This window comes from Dryobates pubescens, chromosome 35, assembly GCF_014839835.1.
Source record: "Dryobates pubescens isolate bDryPub1 chromosome 35, bDryPub1.pri, whole genome shotgun sequence".
NCBI lineage: Eukaryota > Metazoa > Chordata > Aves > Piciformes > Picidae > Dryobates > Dryobates pubescens.
This window is the reverse complement of record NC_071646.1, coordinates 4719698-4741294: the sequence shown is the minus strand read 5'-3', so window position 1 is coordinate 4741294 and position 21597 is coordinate 4719698. Positions and strand designations below refer to the sequence as shown.

The window sequence follows — 21597 nt, the reverse complement described above, 5'->3', positions numbered from 1 at the left end:
AGCAGAGGATGAGAATCCCACTTGCTGTTGCATTCTTCTGACAGCAACCTTTTGCCCTTGGCACAAACCTTGTTCCCAGTTTTAGCCCCAAGGTCCTGCTTGCACTGTCTGCTGTGGCCTCAGCCTCTCAGGTGTGCCTCAGCCTCTCAGGTGTGCCTCAGCCTCAGGTGTGCCTCAGCCTCTCAGGTGTGCCTCAGCCATCCCACCCATCGCCATTTCTTCTGCATTTCTTGCCACATCCCTCAGCCAGGTTAAGTGATGTGTCTGTAAAAAGAAATCTAAAGAGTGAGTCTTTGTAGGCTTTTCAAGGGGACCTCTGAAAACTGGAAATGTCTCTGTTATCTGGGAAAGACAAACCCTGTCCTATACTGTAGAGCAGCAGCATCAGTGCAGTGCAGAAGGGGTCTTTGATGTTGCCAAAGTCCCTCTGACATTCAGCATGGGAGCATTTATTTGTTTAAACTATTTCTCCAGATAAAACCCAATAACTTTGCTGAGAGCTAATTCATGTCCATAATGAAGAACAGTCATTTATCTTTAAAGCTATGCAAAACCAGCCTCTTCCAGACTTTGGGGCACGTTTGACTTTCACTGAACTGTTTCCAGTTTCTGACTGTTAATTACACAACGATGGTTCACCTTTTCTAATTAACTGAAGGAGAAGTATCTCCGAGTTCCTCATGGCACACTGGTCACTTGCACCTAGTCCTGGAAGAGTTTTCATCACTTTTTTGGAGTAGCAAATATAACTGCAGGCAGGACAAGGCAAGCAGCCTGTTGAGGACTCTGCCAAAAGCCCATTTCTATTGTAATTTCTGCTTCTCTGCTCTTTTATTGGTAATTCTCATGGGGATTTGCATCCACATTATCAGTTCCTCAAGGATTTTAGCAAATACATTTGTCATGAGAAACAGAAGAAACTGCTTTCTTACCTCAAGGTAGCCTGTTTGGAAGAACAACCTTTCAGCTCCTTCATTCACTAATTTCTGCTCAGCCCTGATGAAAGATGGTGAGTTACTCTACACTGACTGGTCTCTTTGGGGAAGGAAACTGGACTGAATTCTTGGCCATCAAAACACACCCTTGTGAAGAGAGTGATGACACCCAGGGTGAAGTTTGATTTGCCAAATGAGTTTTCCCCCACAGAATTGAAATTCATACATGCTAGAGCATTAATATTAGTTAGCAAAGAGCTTCTGCTTATGTAAGAGAAGAGGGAATTGATCCGGCGGGGGGGATGAAGCAGTGGAAGTACCATGCCTCCTGTTGTCTCTGGGAGACGTCTATCATTTGTCATTTTAGTTTAATAAAAGAAGATGGTGAGCTGGGCAAGCACTCAAAATGAGGAATAATGGGTTTGAGTTACAATAATGGCCCTCAAGGCAGATGAATGATTCATGATCCCATAAGTATGGCAAAACCCCCACATTGTTTGGTACATCCACCGCCTCTCTGATCTGATTTTCTCTTTGAGAAAGTGGAAAATGTGGCAGTGTGGACACAGCTTCTGTGTGGTCAGGCTACCAGACTGGAGAGACTCAAGTAGTTGTGCAATTAGGCAGAAAAGAGACAGCAGCAAACCGGGAAAGAGCAGAAAGCTAAACTTGGTGTTCACAGCACACACAGATCTTGTTTATCCTTCCTTTCATTTTCTTTGTGTGTGTGAGAGAGAGAGAGAGAGCAGCCCTGTGAACTGTGAACTGATTTATAAAGCAACCAAGTGAATGGTTCAGTAATCCTCCCCCCGTGGTTAAACGCCGGCAACCAATAAGCTGAAACAGGGCAGAGCAGGGGAGAGGCCCTCGGAGCCGCAGCCGGCACCGTGCTGCGGGGCTTGAAGGGCTTCCAACAGCCTCTCCCATCTGCTCAGACTCCCTCTTTTCCTTCTCCCACCCAGTGGCACGGCCGGGCAGCGAGCTTCGACAGCCAGGGCTCCTGTCCCTCCCCCAAACCACCACCCACGCCGTGATGCGGAGCGCAGCCAGCGGAACGGGACTGAACCAAGTTATTTTTGCACACTTGGCCCAGAGTCTCAGTGATTTGTTGCTGAGTGGCAGCAGCAGCAGCCAGACTTTTCCAGTCTAGTTGTTCTGCGTAAGTAAAGGCAGAAACCTGTTTTGTGGTCAAATTTGTCTTTGTCTAATTTGTCTCCCAAGGTGATGTTTGGTTTGTTTTGGGGTGTGGGGTTTTTTTTGTGGCTTTTATTGTACGGCTCTGTTTCCAGAGGAAGAAGGTGGACTGAGACAAGGGCTGGATGTTTGGTCTGTAAAATAATATGTAAAATAGTTTTTAGTGTGTGTGTGTGTGAAGGCTGGAAAAGTGCCAAGATGCTCTGAAGGTGTACCGACAGCGTGGGTGGCAGCAAGGGACACGGGGACTGGCCCTGCCGCCTGCACCAGCGTGGAAGAGCTGCAGCAAAAGATGCTTCTCCTGGCCTTCAACAGCCCTGTCCTTGTGCTCAGCCCAGGGCCAACAGCGTGTTCACAGGTTTCTGTCCGTGTAGAGGTGTTCATGAGCTGTTAGAAGTTTGTGCAGTGTGTATCCCAAATTCCTTTGGTCATATATAAAAAAGTGCTCTCAGTTGCCTCAGGAGGGGGGGAAAACCTGGGGTGTTTTTTTCCCTGTATTTGAAGTGTCCCTAGAGCTCCCTGCATGAACAGTTTCTGAAGCCCCCTTTGTAGCTGCTGCTCATTCATCCTCCCTGTGCATCACTGCCTTGTCCAAGTGGAGAGAATTCTGTTGCCACAAGAGGGGTGTGAACATAAAAGACGTTACAGAAATAGGTGACACCCTTGCATGGACACTAGATCTTTATTCCTTACATTATCCTTACTAGCAAAGGGTGAACATAAAGGGGAAAGAGAAATAGAGAGACACAAACAGTGCTTAAAAAAAACAACCTTCCAGACTTTTGTCTTGAACTATCAGCACTTCCTTAATAAAAGTAATTTCTGAGGTGCAAACCCTAGAGGAAGCTCAAGTTTGGAAAGAAATGAAGCTTTGCTGGCTCCTTGGCTGCAGAGGCCAAAAATGGAGTAATGGCACCCCAAATACGAGCTAAATCAGCTGATCCTTATCAGACAGCTGTGAATTTTGGACACTTTCTCACAGTGGATTTTCTCTGAGTTAAAAAGAGCATCAGTGCTGCTTCTTCCACTGTGATTAAGTAAATGCAAATATTTTGGTTTCCTCTTAAAAATAGAATTTGCTAGCAAGGCAGCCATTCCTCCTCACATGGGGTTAGCAGAACAGCCACAGTCTCCAGGTCAGCTTCAGTTTCCATCTCCCTAAATGTCACAGCATCAGCCTTCACTGAACATTACGACTGGCAGAAGAGGGCATTTGTTGGCATCATTTTTTGTGGGTAAGATGAATCCTTTCTTCAGTGAAGGCCAAACACCTAATTTCTCATCACACCTCGTGTCTTAAGTTTATGTGCCATGTGCTATAGAGGCAGAAACTCAATAAAAATAAAAATCTCCTTTTATTTGTAAGTCTTGCCTTGTCTGGTGAAATACCTCCTGTCGTGAAAGCAGCGACTGTGTGTGGTGTGATTTTGCAGTAATCACAGTGGAAGCTCTAAAATGTGCCAATGACAGCCCCTGGCATGGAGTGAGGGCAGGCTGTGTGAGCTGGAGCAGACACTTTTAGGCCATAAACCCTGCAGTTCCTGGCTGTCCTGGGACACTGAGTGCACAGCCCTTGGGGAACTGCTGAGCACCAGTCACAGAGGGAAATAAACGTATGAGGAGAGGCTGAGCGAGCTGGGATTGTTTAGCCTGGAGAAGGAGGCTCAGGGGAGACCTCATTGTTGTCTACAACTACTGGAAGGGAGGTTGTAGCCAGGAGGGGGCTGGTCTCTTCTCCCAGGCAACCAGCACTAGAACAAGAGGACACACGCTCAAGCTGCACCAGGGGAAGTTTAGGCTGGAGGTGAGGAGAAAGTTCTTCCCAGAGAGAGTTGTTAGCCATTGGAATGTGCTGCCCAGGGAGGTGGTGGAATCCCCATCCCTGGAGGTGTTCAAGAGGGGATTGGACGTGGCACTTGGTGCCATGGTTTAGTCATGAGGTCTGTGGTGCCAGGTTGGGCTTGATGATCCTTGAAGTCTCTTCCAACCTTGGTGATTCTGTGATTCTGTATTAGAAATGCTTACAGGTGATTGAAACAACAAGGTGGTAAAACTGCATCAGCTCTCCAGTAATAGGCACTGTATATATCTACAGAGGGAAACAGCTGTCAGGGCAGCCCATCCTTTCTGGGAATGGTCCAGGTCTTGTTGTGGGAAAGGATTTCTAACCAGCTGACTAACAGTGGTGGATGGGTCAAATACTGACTTCAAGCCCCTGCAACCTTGACCTGAACTGAATGGAGCTTCCTGAGATAGCACCAGGAGCTGGAAGTGCCTGTGACGAAAGAGGTTCCTAAGAGAAGCCACAGTTGTCGCTGCTGGATGCAGGATGGCACTTGGCAGTCATTAATTGCACTAACCCACTCAAATCCTTTTCTTCTTTAATCCTGGCTTCTTGGGTTTTGGTGTTCTTTGTATAATCTCTGTCTTTCCCCCATTCTTCTTGTTAGCTAGGATTTAGTCAAAACATACGTGGGGTTTGACACAAAGTTTCTATTTTTAATCCTCCCTTCACACCGATAATCAATTTCCACTCACTGCTGACTGTCACTTGCATTGCTGGAAAACTGGATCTCACGCTAGTGAATAACACCCACGCCTGGATGGCTCAGACCCCCTACACTTACGTTTTAAATGCTGAGATTTTGCCACATCTCTCGGGGAGGGGATAATGGAACCATTGTGTGTTTGTCACCGCTTCAGTGCAGCCACTCAAGAACATTGGTCACACTAATGGAACCAAGATGAACTGTACAAGTGCAAATATTTCACTTTCATCTAGGGAGGGATTATAACTCTGACAAGGAGCTGAGCCTGGTGTAAGTGCCACCCCAGGATTAGTTAAGTTGCTTGCTTTCTCCTCGCTTGCCATGCCACACTTACCTACAACAGTAACTCACAGGGCAGTTTACATTAACAAGCAAAATCCAGAGGTCCACCACAAGGCCATGTCCTGTGGGAGAATTTGCCATCATGCTCCTTTGAGCCTCACTGCGAAGGGGAATTTGCCTTGCTGGGAAGGATGGTGCTGCTGTGGGTCCTTGTGTGCCATGCCAGCCTGCTGGCAGCGTGCTGGGATGAGTGGTGCTGGGTGGCCAGTGGCACCTTCTGATACGTTGCTGCTGGGCACATGGGCCAGGGAAGGAGGTGGTCACAAACCATGTGCTGGTCACTGCTGACATTGTAAAGTCTGCAAGCAGCCACAAATGAAAGGCCTATTTTATTTTGAGTACTGCAAACAAAATCAACACACACAAGCATTCCCAGACCTTCCTTTTGTTTTTCTTCCCCCTTTCTTTTATTTGTTTTAGTTTCAGAGTCTCCAATTTCACAGACTGACTGCAGGAAGAGTAAGAGACACTGACGTGCTGTGCCTCCATGAGTGCTGGTTTAACCATGGGGACATGGGGAGAAGGGAAATCCCATGGGTCCCTTGAGCCGTTCCTTATGAGGGGCCAGAGGGCTGAGGAACTGTCCCAGCCAGGCACCCTCCCACTGACCTGAGAATGGTACATGAGAAAAAAGTGAGAAAATGCACATGGAAAGTGAATCTTAGCTATAGTGAGGCTCTGCTCTTTGTGCTGTGTAGGAAGCAGGGATGGGAAAGCAATGACTGCTCCCCACCTCTCCCAGTGACAGTCCCAGCTGGCAGTCTTTAGTCCAAGTATCTTCAGTCCAGGTACTTTTGTCTTCATTTATGGGGTAATAAATTAGACAGCAAGACTGTAGCTCATTTGAGAGAAGTACAGCTCTGTTCCTTGAGATCCTTGTCTCAGTCCTCTGCTCTTCATTTTCTCTACTCAGCTTGTTTGCCCTCTTAGCCACCTCTCTAAGCCAGCAGTCCTGGACTCCTCGGTTGCATTATGCTGGAGGTTTTCTCCCCCAGGGCCCTGATCATTCTTCCTGCCATTAAGATCCTGCACAGCAGTACAGCTGCTCAGTTATTTAAATGCCAGGTCAGGGATCTAATTTCTAGCCATAATGCATCATGCAAGGGTGACCTCTCTGGGACTAGAAACTCTGCTTGTCATTTATATAGTCACAGCTCCCAGCTGCACAAACCCAACTGCTTCACTCCAAACTCTGCTGGGACTGAGTGCACAACCAGGGCAGAGGCCATCCCACCCCAGCTCCGGCCCTCATGGTCCCAGGGATCCCCAGCACACAGTGCCCAGGAAAACTGGGTCGTATCACATCCAGTGTGGTGGGTGCCCATGGGGGGCTGACTTCCAGGTGATGTCTCTGCTTCACAGGCACAGCACCAGAGCTGCTGGTTGTGCCCTGAGACACGACACTTGGAGCAAAGGTCTCATGATGAATGCAAATACACCCAGCACCAGGCCACTACAAACAGATAGGGAGGAGCTGGTTTTTACTTTCATGCTGGTGGTTGGGTTTTTTGTTTTGTTTTTTTCTTTTCAGATGTTTCCACAGCAAAAAAATCTCTAGTCTTCATTTTGCAGCAGAAAGTAGCACGGCCTGCTTTTGGCCAGGGTGAACATGACCCCAAAATCAGGGTTGGACCATTGAACCCAGGGCAGCGGAGGAGTCACCATCCCTTGAGGTGTTCAAGTATCATGAGGACCTGGTGCTCAGGGACATGGTTTAGTGTCAACCCTTCAGTACTGGTTGGGCTGGATGACCTTTGAGGTCTCTTCCACCTGGATATATTTTGTGATTCTGTTGTGAAGAGAGCAATGCTTCAGGTGAGCCTGGGAGAAGTTTGGCTTCTCTTTGCAAAGGCACAGCCTTGGAAGATCTGGATCTCTGCCCTGGTGCCAGAGGCATTGCAGCAGCACTGCTTGATTTACAAAGCCTTGCAGTCAGCCCTCAGTGGAAATGCTGCTTGAATGTTAAGAAATATTTCTCTTTTTATTTTTTTTTTCCCTTCCCTGGACTTTCCTCCAAGATAATTTGCAATTACATTTTACAGCTTTGCATGTATGTATTTTTAATACAGGGCATTAGTCATGCAAATATAATTATGTATCTTACAGTCTCGTGTCATTTGTAATTAAAAATAAGGCATTTAAGGCACATATATTGTGAACATTCAGTGTAGACTTCTATTAAAATTGCAGTTCATTAAAGCTAATGAAGCACCTTAGAATGGGTCAAGGCAAATCCAGAGCATGTTCTGTTGCCGTGGGAACAGCTGGCACCAAAGCCAAGCGCGGGACTTGGTAACCTGCAACATCAGAAAGACGGTGGGGAGAGAAATGTCCCAAACGTCAAGCGGCATCTTCCCATCGGCGGTGCCTGCCGCGCTGAGATCCCATCCCAGATCCCGCCCCGGCTGGAGCCATAGGGAGCGGCCGGCTCAGGGCAGAGTGTGTGGGGAAGGGGCTGCTCCCCTTAAGAGGTGTCCCGTGGGGACAGGGTGGGGGTCAGTCTGGAGGGCATCGTCGGTTTGCCCGGGCAGCAGTGCTGGAGGCAGGCAGAGAAACGTCCCACGGCAGAGCGGTGTCTGAGAAGCGTGAGCCAGCTGCAAGCTCACCTATGCAAATGCTTTCTGGGTTGTTAATTACTTCCAAAGTAGAAGACTTTCTCCTAATCTCTCATTAGCGACTGCACATCCCTCTCCATTTCAAGCTGCTTTGGAAGATGATGTTTCTTTGCTGCCATGAGGGACTGAGTGGAGGAGCAGTAATTTTTTAATTAAGTCAGTTTGCTGATAGCTGACAGAAATGAAGAAGGATTTTGCTTATTGCTCTGCTGATTCCCCCGGGACACTTAAGACCACCCTGCCTACCCTTCCAGGCCCTCTGCCCTGAGCTGTGGATATTACACCAAGTCTCCCAGCTCTGGCACTCTGCTCTCTGCTCCAGTCTGCTGGGGGCTCTGGTCCCACCGGTCTGGTCCTGCACTGCAGGACCCCCAGCTGGCTCGGTGCTGCACAGTGCAAATCCCTTGAGACTCCTGCTCTGAGGGGAAGGCACAGCTGCAGGTACAGCCCCTGCTGGAGATGGATTAATACAGCCTTTCTAGGACATAACAGTGACAGAAACCAGGAGGATCTTTCTGCCTGTTGCATAACCTCAGCTTTATCTAATGAACCTCTAATTGCTGCATGCTGTGCGGGCTCTGCAGGGCTGCTGAGCCGATGGAGCAGGGATGTGCTGCTCTGGCTCTTGTGCCAGGAGCACAGAGGGAATTTTCCTTCCTTGTCCCAGCGGGATCCTGCTGCAGGGCCGAGTGGAGGGACCCTGCTGCAGCCCCGGGTGCTGGATGCAGAGGACTGTGCTGCTCGGGACTGTAAGGCTGGAGCATCCCCAACGCCCCTGGAGAGGTTACACACTGTCCTGGGAGTGGAGACACAGATGTGCCAGCCTTCTGTGTGCAGACACAGCTGCCTTCCAGCACAGTGCCAGCCACCCAAAGCCTCCCCAGGCTTCACAAATCCACAGGGGGATGAGGCAGCAGGAATAGCTCATCCCTCTCCCCACCTTTCTGGCATCGTCTGTGCCCTGCCTGGCCCCAGTAGGAGGGCAGCACTTCTGCCTCCTGCCACCAAGCCCCAGACAGCATTGTGCGAACATCAGCTGAGGTGTTCCAGGCAAAGGGGCTGGTGCTGGCATGGGAGAGGATCCTTCCAAGCTCATCTCTCCAAGGTGGTGCCACCAGTGGGGGCTGTGATACCTTGGGGTTCTTGGTCACTGCTGCACCAAGGGATCATCTGATATAGATACCCAAAACAAGAGTTCCTGGCTGCAGGAGTGGAAATGATGCTACAAAAATGTTTCCTAAAATTGTGTTGCTTCTCTGAGCCTGTGAAAAGGGCTTTGCAATGAAGCAGAAAATGGAAGAGCCAACAATGCAAGCCAGTGGCACATAATTGCCTGGTTTGCCTGCAGACAGCTGAACATCTCACAGGGAGATGCACAGCGGATGCGCGGCACGGCTGCACCGCACCCCAGCTGTGCAAAATGTCATGGGATTTATTGGCACTGATGTCTCTTGATTAAATTAGATTTCTTTCTTATTTATTCTGTAACAAGCTGAACATTTCAATTTCTGAGGCAAGCTCGGATCAGGAATGGAAGGAAGCGGGAGATGGCAGATGACACTGACATGGGAGGTGACTCAGTTGGGGGAAACTGCTTCTCATTTAGAAGCCTGCGTTCCTGGAAAACTGCACTCAAGGAAGAATTGGCAATTTAGAACAAACTGTGAGGAGCAGGCTCCTGCAGGAGCCAGTTACAAAGCACAGCTCTGGTCTGTGGCCTGCGTGCCAGGCTGTTGTGCCCTCCAGGTTGTAGGGCTTGAAGCAATTTTTAGGTTAAAAGGGAATGAAAATGAAAAGCTGAGAAGGACTGTAAAAGATGTGGGCTGGGCTCCAGCACCTGATGAGCAGAGGCTACCTGAAGGTCAGAGACTGGGCTTCCACTGCAGATAAATTGAGGAGTTAACATTTATTGCTTTCTTCCATTCTCTCCTTACTGGCATAGCTAATTGCCTACTAAAAATCTTGTTTCCACCCTGCAGGACACCAGCCTTGCTAGCAGGTGGGCTCCTGCCTGCCAGGAGCCCTTGTCCTGCTGCAGCCCCTGCCCTGCCCGTCCTCATGGTCCTGAGGCTCAGATCTCTCCACACTCCCCAGCAGCACTTCATCTCCATGTGCTCAGAGCCCTGCATCTCCTGTGCTGGCCCACAGCTGGGCAATCTGAAAAGCACCATTGCTCTAAATCAAGACTAAAATGTCTGCAGCCATGGCCAGTTCTAGGTTCAGTGAAGAGCTATCAAGCCTCTGAGCTCTACTTCTTGGCACAGGATGAGGGACAAAGCCTGCAGCTTTGGGAGCTGACGGATCAGAGGCGGCCAAGCGCTCTGGGATCAGAGACAGGGATGGTGCAGGGACGTGGGTGTCTGTGGGCTCTCACAAATAGGTCTGGGAAGGACCCAGCAGGAGGGGCTGCACCATGCACCCACCCAAGCTGCTGCTGGTGCCCTCAAAACCAGTCTCTGTACCATGATGTTTGCTCTCTGCTCCCTGCCCCTCCACACCAGACATCTGGTCTCCTTGGACAGATGCTCCTCCGGTGGCTTCGCCTCACAGATCAGACCTTTCATTTTTCCTTGTCTGAACAATGTCCCAGAAGCATTAATCTTTGCATCATTTTCATTCACGAGGGTTAGTAGGTAATCTTGGAGACATCCACTTAACTGAGTAACTAGTGAGTCAACAATACAATTCTGTGTTTTGTTAGAAACAGAAAAATTGGTAATTTCTGTTTGCTTTGACCCTACCTCCGTAGCAATGGCAGCAATTTTCCATAATGATCACAGTTACCATGGTTATAGCTCGCTCCAGGCTGTCAGACACCTGCAGCTGCAGGACACCATTTCTGCAGGAGCACAGGCAGGGGTGAGGCACAGGGTGGGGGCAGCTGCTCCAGCCACCCACAGGCTCCATGTCTTTGTGCCACCACAGAGATGGTAAAGCTATGGGTGCTGGAACCCTGGGCAGAGCAGGGACCTGCCCTGCCGGCACTGCTCGCCCTTCCTTGGCTGGGACCTCAAACTTGGTGTTTCACTGAGGCTCAAGCTGGAGTGAGGGAGCTGGAAGCAAGCAGAGAAATCTTCATCTCCTGTTTCTTGGAGCTGATCCAGGATCCCCAGGCTGTGGGCAGTGCCTGGGCAAAGTGCTGGGGAGGGAAGCCCAAGCCCTCCTTTGAACAGGGAGAACCACTGCATCCCTCAGCACTTCTGCCGCAGGAAGATGGATTAAGTAGAAAATGTGGATCTATTCCAGAAAGGCTCTGGGGAGCTGATTTTCCGAGAGGAAAGAAATGAAAGAAGTGCTCAGCTGAAGAGCTGAGATAGGATTTTTCTGTCCTCAGGAAAGAACTTTCATAATAATAGCATTAGTAATAATAACACCCCAAAGAAAATCCTGGAGAAGTCATGTAGCCTTCAGGATGTGTGAAATCCCTGGGACTGTGCGAGGTGCCTGCCCTGGTCCTCCTCCTGTCACTCCTGTCCTTACTGCCTGCAGACAGATGTGTTCCCCCAAATGAGAGCCCCCTCCACAGTCACCCAGCTTGATCCAAGCACTGAAAGAGCTGCAAATGCTGTTAGTAAATGAAACTGTCCAGAAAATAATGAAACTTCGTGTGTGTCTCAAATCACAACTCTCCTGGCAGGGATCTGAGTGCTGAATTTGAAGACTTCATTTTTAATCTTCCTGTCAAGAGGAAGAGAAGGAGCAGACATGGCAGCACCGGGAGGGATGGAAGGAGCCCAGACATCTCCTGCAGCCAGACTGGCTGGGCTGGGTGGGAAGCCAGCTCTGCAGGGACCCCATCCTTTGGCAGAATCTGCCCTTTAAAAGAAAATGTCAGTTTCTGTCCCTTCCTTTGAGCTACAGCACAGCTCCCCCGACACAGAACAGCGGAGGTGTGAGTGTGGTGGAGAGTTTTGGGCACCAGCAGTGGGAGGTGTGGGGGATAACGCGGGGCTATGTGTTGCAGAGGGTATGGCAGGAGCCATACTCGGGGGCTGAGGAGCAAGAGCAGGGCTGGAGGAAGTGGGGGCAAGCTGAACACAGCTGCAGTCCAATGTATTCATCCTCAGATTTCAGCACCAGCATCTCCCCGCCGCCCCCCAAGCAGAACAGCCTACGGATGAGGACCCGAGGGACTCTCCTCCAGCTCTGCCATAGCTGGACCTGCCAGTGTCAGGCTTGGCAGCACTGCAGGCAAGAGTCATCCCTGAGGATGGACAAACATCCCAGGAAGCCTCCCCCAGCACCTCATGGCTCCTGTCCCTACAGACCTGCCATTGCACCCACACTGCCAGGGCTCTCCTCTCCCCAAAGCCACAAAACTGCTTTGTAAATCCCCAGGTTCTCTGATGATGCAAAAATCAGACTTAGGACTGAGCTATGATTGAGCACACACCTCTACACCCCTGGTATTAGGCAGAAGATCACACTTTCAGATGAAGGAGGCTATCTCCACTGCAGGGTCAGCACATCTGGCTGGGCACCAGCAGCACACAGCAGAGGCTGGTTCAGCTCCAGTCCAGCCCATGCTGACATGGAACCACCAGGCCTGAGCTCTCCCACTCTGCAGCAAAGCCCCAAGGGAATATTTCTGGTGAATTCGGTTTTGCTTACTCTATTACAAAGCATGGAGAACCATAAACAAGCTGCTGCCACTTCCCGTCCCTCTTGGTAGGTCCAAGATCATCCCAAGCTCTCCTGTCCTCCCACTTCTGCTGCAAGTCCTCGATAGGGTGCTTTGTTGCCTCCCAATTCATGTGTGATGAGCTAGAGCTCAGGCAGCTGTTCCGTGGGCAGAAACACCTATCTGATGTTAACAGCCTGTGATTACCCTCGCCAGCCAGCCATTAAGAAAGTATTAAATGGAGGAATTATCCCCCCCTCTTGTTTCAATACAATGGCTTCTTTATGATACACTTGTTTAAGTTGCCCACTTTTAATTTTAGCTCCCTTGGTTCTAATACTCCGTGCAGAACTGTGTCACTTTATCAATAGCTCCTGTGAGCTGGAAAAGAGTCAGGGAGGGAAAGAAAAGAGAGAGAGAGAAAAAAAGTCAATATCTTTGAGAATTAGACAAAGGGGAAGAAATTAACCAGAAGATCTTCCTTCCTCCTTCCTGCTGTTAACTTCTCAATTTTATCAGATTGCCTTCCAACAAGAAGGCTTTTTCAAGAGGAGCAGAGATGAAAGGGTTCATTACTTACAGAGGCTCATCTTTAACAAGATAAAATATTTGGCAATTACAGCACAGGGCACTGCAGGCTCAGAAGGAAAGTGAGGACCTCACTGGAGCACTCACTTTGGTATGATCTCCACCAAGCCCTTGGTACGGAGAGCTACGATCCAGCTGTGCAGCACTGATGAGGGAATATGGGAGTAGGACAGCCCTTGTGCCACAGCCAGCTCCATCAGAGGGCTAAATGGGGCTGCATGCTGGGAAGTGAAGGTTTTTAACATTCTCCTGGTTGTCTGTGAAGGCTGCAAATAACCTGCCCATGGCTGAACTGGAACACAGAGACCATGGTGAGCTGCCATTCCTCTCCCAAGCTGCCTTCAGCCAGCTTGGAGTTGAAACACTTCTAATGATCCAATGTGATTTTTGTCTCAGTGTTTGTCAGCAAAGGGAGATGCTGCTGCTCTGCTTTGCAGGGCTGTTCCAAGGATTAATTAGTTGATGCTTCTTGAAGTACTTTGAAGATGTGGAGTGCTAGATAAGTGCTGTGCTTCAGAAGCCCATCAGGCACTGCAGCTATTTTTCTATTTTGCTTCTCATTGCCAAAGTGTTTGCACAAAACAAATTCCACAGTGTGTTGTGGGGTGCAGCACATCCCACTCCTCCCACCCCCACCAGCTGCTACTTGCTCTCAGTAAATGAGTCCCAAAGGAGAGAGCTAGACCCCTCTGGCACTTGCAGGGGTCCTCATTCTGGTCCCTGGGACAAAAGTTGCTGGCAAAGGTGACAGCAGCCACCCCAAGACACTTCCCTAACCCTGCTTGCAGGGCTGAGAGCTGGTGGAGGGCTGCATCTTGGGCAGCCCATGCAGAGAGAAATCAGTTCTCCTCCTGTCCCATGAACACTTTTCTGGCAGGGAGAGAAGCACAGGATCTGGTAGAAGGGGCTCCCCTGTCCTGGACAGGCTGCTCTTTGTGTCTGCTTCTGGCTGTGCCCGGCAACTGGGGCCCCTGCAGGGCACCTGGCCACACAGGATCTGTGCCCTCCTGCCACAGCAAGATGGAGCCTAAGGAGGTAGATTTGCTAAGGAGATTAAAACACTTGAGGAACTCGTGATGCCCAACACGAGTGGGCCTGGGGCAGCTGCTCACAGTGGCTGTGCCCATCCTGCCCCTGCAGGGCTGAGCAACTGGGTCCTAGGGGAGCCAGAGGTGGGTTTTGTGGGACTGCTCTCAGGCTGGAAGATGGTTTCTGGTGCAGAGTTGTTAGTGCCCTGTCAATTTTCATTTAGGCTCAAGAAATCATTGGTGTAATTATTTACCACTGTGCAATTTCTGAAAATTATATTTCTGTTACTGTAGTTATTGATCTTGAAAAGGGCTATAAATTAACTTGACAGTTCACACAGCCCTTCACACTTGGATAATTTCTCTGCTTGACTTGCAGTGTGTTGAACTTTCAGCACCATCCAATTACAGTCATTCAAAGTGTGTATTCAAACATTCTTTCTTATGCAACCAGAAGAGATTTTAATTATAATAGAGAAGAACTTGAAGCAAATACCAAGTCACCTCCTCATGGCAGGACGGCTTGCCTCGGGGTGGGTATGGGGGAATGCTGAGAGCAAGCAGCTGTGGGGCTATGCCGAGACTCAGCGCTGGTGAAACAGGGATGGGAAGGAGCTCAGGGACCTTACCTAAGGGTGACCCTGCAGATGCAGGAGGGACATGACTGGGCTTCACTAAACAGGAACTCAGGAAATCAGCAACTTATGGTGCCTGCTGGCTGGGACACTGCCCCATTGTGCACGGGAGACCTCCAGTTATCCTCTCAGATTAATGTCCTCACAGATTTGTATATGCAGAACAGGCTGGCCCTGGCTGCAGCAGGAGCTGACCCAAAGCTCCCACTTAAGTTCCTGCCCAAAGTCCCAGCCCAATCCCCTGTCCAGCCACCCTGCCCAGATCCCCAGCCCAAGGAGCTGCCTGTGGTCACTGATCTGTCCTGCATGGACACCCCACCCTTGGGAAGTGCTTTCTGGGGTGACTGGGACAACATGGAGCTTGTGGCTCTGGCAGCTTGGCCCCAGCACACCGTGTTCCCCCCAGGCAGGTGGCTGCAGGGTATTTATTCATTACATCACAGAGCAAAATATCTCATTAAATTAGTCCAGGTTTCTGCAGGGTGGTCCCAGTCAGGGACAGATGGGTGAGGGTGGCCAGGGACAGAGGTCCAGCACATCATCATTTCACAGTGATGGGGGATGGGGCAGAGATGCCCTCCCATGCTTGGGCTGGCTGCACCCCATGGGGTGGGATGGGCAGAGCCACTCTTGTCTGGGTGGGAGCGGCTGGACGTGGGAGGACATCCTGCCATGGCCCCTCAGACCTGCAGCTTCTTCTTCATCTCCATGCGGTAGATGATCTGGTAGCCGTCATCCCAGGCATAGATCTGCCTCTCCTGGGGGCTGTACTTCATGCTGGAGTGGGAGCCGTAGCGCTTGGGGAAGTAGACGAGGGAGGCATCCTCAGGGGCCAGCGTGCCGCTGACGTCAAAGACGCACTGCACGCGGGAGCGGCTGGGCAGCCGTGTGTTGTACACCACGTGCAGCGCCCCGCACACCACAAAGGCCGCCTCGGCGTTCTCCCGTGGGCATGGTGTGTCCCACATCTGCTCAATGTCCAGCGAGGTGGGGTCTAGCTTGGCCAGGCATATGTTCTTCTCATCCTCCTTGGTGGCATAGATGGCCCAGAGCCCCTCCTCATCTGCCGCTATCTCGATGTAGGTGAAGGGAGAGAGCCCAAAGACAGGGATTTGCTCCTCGGCTGGGAACACTGAGCTGTCCACCACCGTCTTGTTGGCCAGGTTGAACTTGATCACCTGGAAGGGGCCCTGCTGGCGGATGTAGTAGAGGTGCCCATTGTAGATGAGGTGCCCAGTGCCCACCCAGGGGTAGGGCAGCTTGATGCGGGCAGCCTTGCGGGTGGCAGAGAAGAGGGTGAACTCCCTCATGCGGGGGAAGACGTACACAGTGTCATTGGCTGTGCCGTCGAAGACGTAGATCTTTTCAGAGTTCCCTGCAGCATCCTTGGTCCAGAGCCCTGAGGTGCCACCAAAACGCTTCAGGATCTTCATGGCTCTGACACTTGCAATGGTGTCGCTGCAGTCTGCAAGAGTGGGGCGAGTGTGAAAGCCTGGAAGCCACCCTGGTCTGTAGTGGGGACAGTTCCCACCCATGCCAGTCACACAAGTCCCACTGTGTCCCATCCCACCCCTCAGGCACTTGCCTTGCATACTCACTGCAGTGTTGCCCCCGGTGATAGCAAGAAGCCCTGCTGCACCTGTGCCATGGACAGAGGAGGCTACCCCCACCCAGCCCTGCTTTGGAGAAGCCCAGGGCTCTATCCTGGGACTTGGATGCAGCTCCCAAGCAGCTGTGAGAATTTTGTGCCAGAGATACTTGAGAGATGCTGTGATGGGACATAGTGCCGTGGCACACAGTGGGGGGGAGTCTTGGACCTGGATGGGCCAGGAAGGCCCAGGGTAGCCCCACACCCAGGACCATCTTCCCAGGTAGCCACAGCAGCCCCTCACCTGTCAGCTTGGTGTATTTCTCATTCTTTCTCTGCTTTGCTGTGGCCACTTGCTTCTCCATCAACGTCTCGTCCACCTCCACGCAGGGCGGCGCGGGGTTCTGTGTCTCCAGGTAGTCCACCTCCCGCTCCAGCCGGTCCACACGCACCGCTGCGCTCTCTGCCTCCGCCCTCATCACCTCCCGCTCCTTCTCTGCTGTCTCAAGCATCCCCAGCACCTGGTTCTTGAAGTCCCGCAGTTCCGTGGAGTAGCGGCTGCTCTGGTCATGCCACTGTGAGATCCTCTCCTGGGGCGGCCAAGGGGACATTAGAGGTCTCTGCACCTCACAGCCCATTCCCGGCAACCGTCACACTGCCTGCGCTTGGCTGTGGGAGCCCCTGGAGCCTCAGGCCTCTACAGTGCTGGTGCTTGTGTCTCTGTGCCCCATTCTGCCTCTCCTGTGCCCATGATCATGGAGTCATAGAACCACAGAGTGGTGAGGGTTGGAAGGGACCTCTGGGGATTATCTCATCCAACCCCCCTGTGAGTGCAGACACATCTAGATCAGGTTGCCCAGGATCACAGGGTCCAGGTGAGTTTTGAAAGTCTCCAAAGGAGACTCCACAACCTCTCTGGGCAGCCTGCTCCAGGACTCCAGCACCCTCAAAGCCAAGAAGTTTCTCCTTAAGCTCAAGTGAAACCTCCTGTGCTTGGTCCCTATCCCAGCTCCTCCTCAACCCGGGTCGGCTGCCAGCCCCGCTTGCTGCCAGGAAGGGCCTGGAGCCCCACAGTGGGATGGAGTGGGACAAAGTGGGGTGCGGTTCCCTACCTCCAGGAGGGTGAGTCGTCGCTCCACGTACTCCATGAACTGCTGCTGCTGGGCGTGCGGGGCCACGGCGAGGAGCAGCAGGAGCAGGCAGCGGCAGGGCCCCATGGCCGTCAGACTGCAGCCTCCACCTCAGTGCTCAGGAATGCTCCAGACTCTGCAGCCCCGATTGAATCCAGATGTGGAGGGGAGGAGAGGCTGTTCCTTCCTCCAAGACCAGCCCCGGGCGCTTTAACCCCTTCGTGCCCCGGCGGGTGCCCACAGCAGCCCTGCACAGCACACTGCAGGGCCGGGGCAGGATGTAGGCAGCACTGCAGAAGCACCGTGCAGCAAGGGAAGGATGAGTCCTGCGTCTCCTGAGGACAACACGAATTGTAGTGTGGGTACAGCTTGTGACCATGCTGGGCCAGGTGCAAGGCTATGGGCCCCTGGGGCACTGATCCACAGAGATGCCCGAGGCAGACACCAACCTGAGCTTGCCTTGGCCACGCACCAGGTCTGGTAGAGTCAAAGCTGGGCCAGCACCATGGCTGCTGGCCTCCCCTGTCCAGCTTCCTCCACTCATGCTGGAGTCCACATGGCTCCCCAGATCAGAGCTGCTCTGGCCTGCCAGCTCGGCCAGGGGCTGCCCTGCCACACACTGCCATATGGGGCTGTTGGCTCAGCACCTGCTCCCAAGGATGCCCTAGAGCCAGTGCAGTGCCCACAGCAGCTCCTGCACCCAGTGCTGGCTGATGGACAGAGCTGCATGCAGTTGCAGTGTGATGGATGGAGGCTGCACCTCAGTGTCCAGGACACAGCCAGGCCCACAATCACACTTGTCATTAGCCCAGCCCTGGCCAGTGGGTTTGCTGGGCTCTGCCTGGAGGTCTGCAGCAGTTGAGGGTTGGCTGCATCCACACACAGGGCTGCGGTGCTGCGACAGGGTGAGTGTGCCATCTAGTGCTCCTGCAGCCTGCCTTCTGCAGCCTGCATCTCCCATCCTGCATCCCATTAGTCTGTGCAACAGAGGCCATGAGGGGCCCCAGATGAAGCTGCCCTGCTGGCTCACACGAGGCTGTTACAACCAAGAGGCCAGCAAAGTACAGCTCAGCCCTGGGCCAAGGCCTATCTTGCCCTGGCTCATGACGCTGGGCATAGCATCACTTGGCCCTTCGGTGCTATTGGGACAGTTGCCTGAGCCTGTCCCGTGTCACAGATGTTAAAGAAAAGTTGAGCGAGACTGTTCTCACCTCCTGCTGAAGTACTCCTAGGCATCTAAGTGTCTAGCAAGATCCAAAGGGAAAGAATTTTCAGCACCTCCCAGCAGCATCCAACCCAAGGGGTGTCTGTACAGCAGCACTCGGAGCACTCAGGCTAGATGCATTTATGAACGCATGCCAAGGTGATGGGAAAGTTTTCCTACATTTGAGATTGTCCTGATCCTGGTTACCCACCCAGATTGTCACCAACAGCCACAGAGCCAAAGGGACTTCTGAGCTGTGGCAAAGCAGCTGCCCAGCTGGCACAGCCTGGGTACTACCAGTGCCTTGAAAAGAGCTTGCCAAGGATCTCAGACCACACGCTGCCCCTGGATGCGCAGCTGCAGTCAACGGTGCTGGTATTTCATCCTGGATATGCCAACCTCCCCTTTCCTTTTAATAGAGCAAGGGACTAAATGAATAGAGTACAGAAAATTAACCCTTTTTATTGATGCATTGCAATTGTTCTACATTTTTACCATATTATGTAGAAAATACTTAAAATACAAGCTACTTTGTAAAACCAAAGACAAACATTGAATCCAAAGATAAACTATGTTTTCACAATGGACCCTTTTCCCATATAGTTAGTATTAAATTTTTAAATATCTATTTCTTTTGTTAAAATGATTTTTACATACCCCCTCTAAGTACATCAGCAATACAAACATAGATCAGTAATTGTCAGAAACTACCTGCATCTAGCGGCCTGTAAAAAGGAAGAGCACGACCATAAAAGAAAGAGTTAAATTTTACACAGTAACTAGCATATCAAATACATTTAATAAAGTAGGAATTCCATTGCAATACCAAGGATCCAAGCAGAAATACTAACATTACATATAATGTACTGCTACATGTAGTGAGATAGATATAGTTCAAGCCGAAATCGGGGAAAAATTCACACATTATATAAAGTTTAGCAACAAACAACCATGTGGACATGCGGCACCATTCAGAAGTTTAAATAAAAGAAAAGGAAACAAAAACCAAAGCAGGGCTGTGCCAATCCTGTCATTTAGAAGCAATTTTAGTTTGTCGTGTACTAAAAGAAACTGCGAGTCAGAGGTAAATTACTGCATCCCATCAACTAGGTGCCAAGCAGGAAAGCCTCAAGGAGTTGCCTCTGCGGTGGCTGTCACGGCTGCCAGTACAGGTCAGGTAACAGCAGCAGCTGATTGAACAGCTCTGGAATCACAAACATGTCTAGGTGGGACCGTGGCCATCACACAGTTGAAAGGTGAATCCCAAACCAGCTTTACAATTTAAGGACTCTTGATTTCTGTCCAGGGATAGCACAAACTAGGTGTGGGGCTGTCAGGGAGGAGAGTCAATTCTGCAACTTAATCTGAAGGCTGGATACACCAGGGAAGAAGGGATGGATCTCCTTAGAGCAAACTAGAGGAGACTTACATAGGGCAACACATACAGGGGCCAGACTGGGATCCACCACACTGGTGAGGCCAGTGCCAAGCTGGAGCTTGGGCCCTGCCAGGGTGGGTTTGTGTTTGCTCAGTTTATGCTGTGCAGGCCAGAGGAACTCCGGGGTCAATCGATTCGTGCTAAGTGGAGTAGGTTTCATTTTACCTACATCATCTTCATCTCCTCCACCTTGTTCCAATGCTCTTGGAAACCAGGGCGGTGGAAGAGGCGATGCCATGCCTTGTGAATTACTGTGATCAAATTTCACTATGGGATAGGGATTCTAAAGACAGACAGTCATTTCAGTCTGCTTTTTGGGGGAGAAGTGGGCAAGTTCTCAAAATTAGCAGATTTTGCTAGAGGTGATTTTTTTTTCCTGGTAGGACTTCACAAGAAACATCTTACTATTGGTGAAGCAGGGATAAATGTTCTCCTGAAACAGGAACTGGAGCCTGTTTCTGCCTTTTGTGGGAAAGGCACAACTCTGTGCCCGAGGCAGGTACTGAACACAGCAACGTCAAGTGGAAAAAAGAAAGGAAGTGCCTACAGCAACAGACAGCATCGCTCACAGCAGAGGCACAGCACAGCGCGGCCGCTGCTCACCGCACACCTACAGAAGTGCTCCGACTGAGACACCGAACAACAACGTCGCTAATGCTACCAAACCAGCTCCAGAGTCCTTGGTCCCTCTGTCAAAGGAGAGACCAAACCTTTAACAAATCATCAACTCCAGGTCAGTCCAGACTTTCTTCTGTCAATACCGTGGAATTTCAGAAGTTACTTTCACACTTCTCGTCACACACCGGTCAGAGAACTGGCCTCTTCTCCACTGGGACGGAACATAAACTGGGGTTCAAGGTTACCAAAACCTCTTATTGCTGCAGTCACGCGACTGCTCGAGCCAGTTTATCATCCACTTGGACAAGATACTTAACCTATTGTACTGAAGATGAGAAAGAATTCCTAGTACAAGGGACTCAAGGAAACAAAGAGTTGTTTTAAGAACTGCATCGTTTACCCAAAAGGAGCATTTCCTCTGAACACTGACTAGGGCTTCAGCTGACAGACCTTCCCAACAGCTCCACATTAGCAGTAGCATTAGAAAACTTTTAATGGTATTATGTGCTTTACAGCAGGCTCTCTTTGGTATAAATATTCTATCACCAAGCTAGCAATACTTTACAGGAAATGTCTGCTATTAACGTCGGGGGAAGGTAAAGCCACACTAATCTAAGAAGAAAAAGTGATTGCACATATTTAATCACTTCTGCAGGATTAGACTAAACATTCCAATGCATTCCCAGCACTACCCTATCCGAAATGCACTGACAGACATCTAACAGTACATGTGCCGTTTCAAGGAAAAAAGCTTTAAGGAAACATCGCTTCACTCCAAACAAAAATGTAGCTTTTTTTTTTTGTCATTTTTGTGTTGTTTTTTTTTTTTTTCTCAATGACAGCACTAAAACTGAGAACAATGCACCCAGGGCGAGGGCTGCGGGCCTTGCTGTGTAAGCTTAGTGAATTGCTTCAATCGATGGGGGCTTGCTGGTCCCTCATAAGGCAAGCTCACTGTAAACTCTAGTCACACTACGTCATCATTTAAGGCACTACAATAAGGGGACACACCAAACAACTCTTCGTCACACATACCTGTGCAAAACAAATCAGAAGGGATCCTCTCCTCTCGCGAAGCTCTGCTCCTCCCAGTGCTACAGTGACGAGCTCTA

The 21597-nt window shown here is 50.7% G+C and overlaps 2 protein-coding genes across 8 annotated transcripts in view; one reads left to right on the top strand and one right to left on the bottom strand.

The window, feature by feature from the left end:
- Positions 1 to 3646, top strand: part of SYT6 (synaptotagmin 6) — a 35138-nt gene extending 31492 nt beyond the window's left edge. For 5 of the 7 annotated variants that reach the window (XM_054176395.1, XM_054176392.1, XM_054176391.1 and 2 more), the window contains exon 7: positions 1898 to 3642. In XM_054176395.1, coding sequence (XP_054032370.1) covers positions 1898 to 1969 — 72 coding nt within the window. In that variant the 3' untranslated portion in view covers positions 1970 to 3642. Of the gene's footprint in view, positions 1 to 1897 lie in introns of all 7 variants that reach the window. The other 2 variants (XM_054176390.1, XM_009896084.2) reach the window with 2 other exon arrangements.
- Positions 3647 to 14252: 10606 nt separating this feature from the next.
- Positions 14253 to 17360, bottom strand: OLFML3 (olfactomedin like 3). The gene is made up of 3 exons (XM_054176428.1): positions 17208 to 17360; positions 16400 to 16685; positions 14253 to 15972 (listed from the first exon to the last, which is right to left on the bottom strand). Exons 1-3 carry the CDS (start codon positions 17310 to 17312, stop codon positions 15188 to 15190), a joined length of 1176 nt encoding a protein of 391 aa, XP_054032403.1. The 5' UTR covers positions 17313 to 17360; the 3' UTR covers positions 14253 to 15187.
- Positions 17361 to 21597: the final 4237 nt, after the last annotated feature.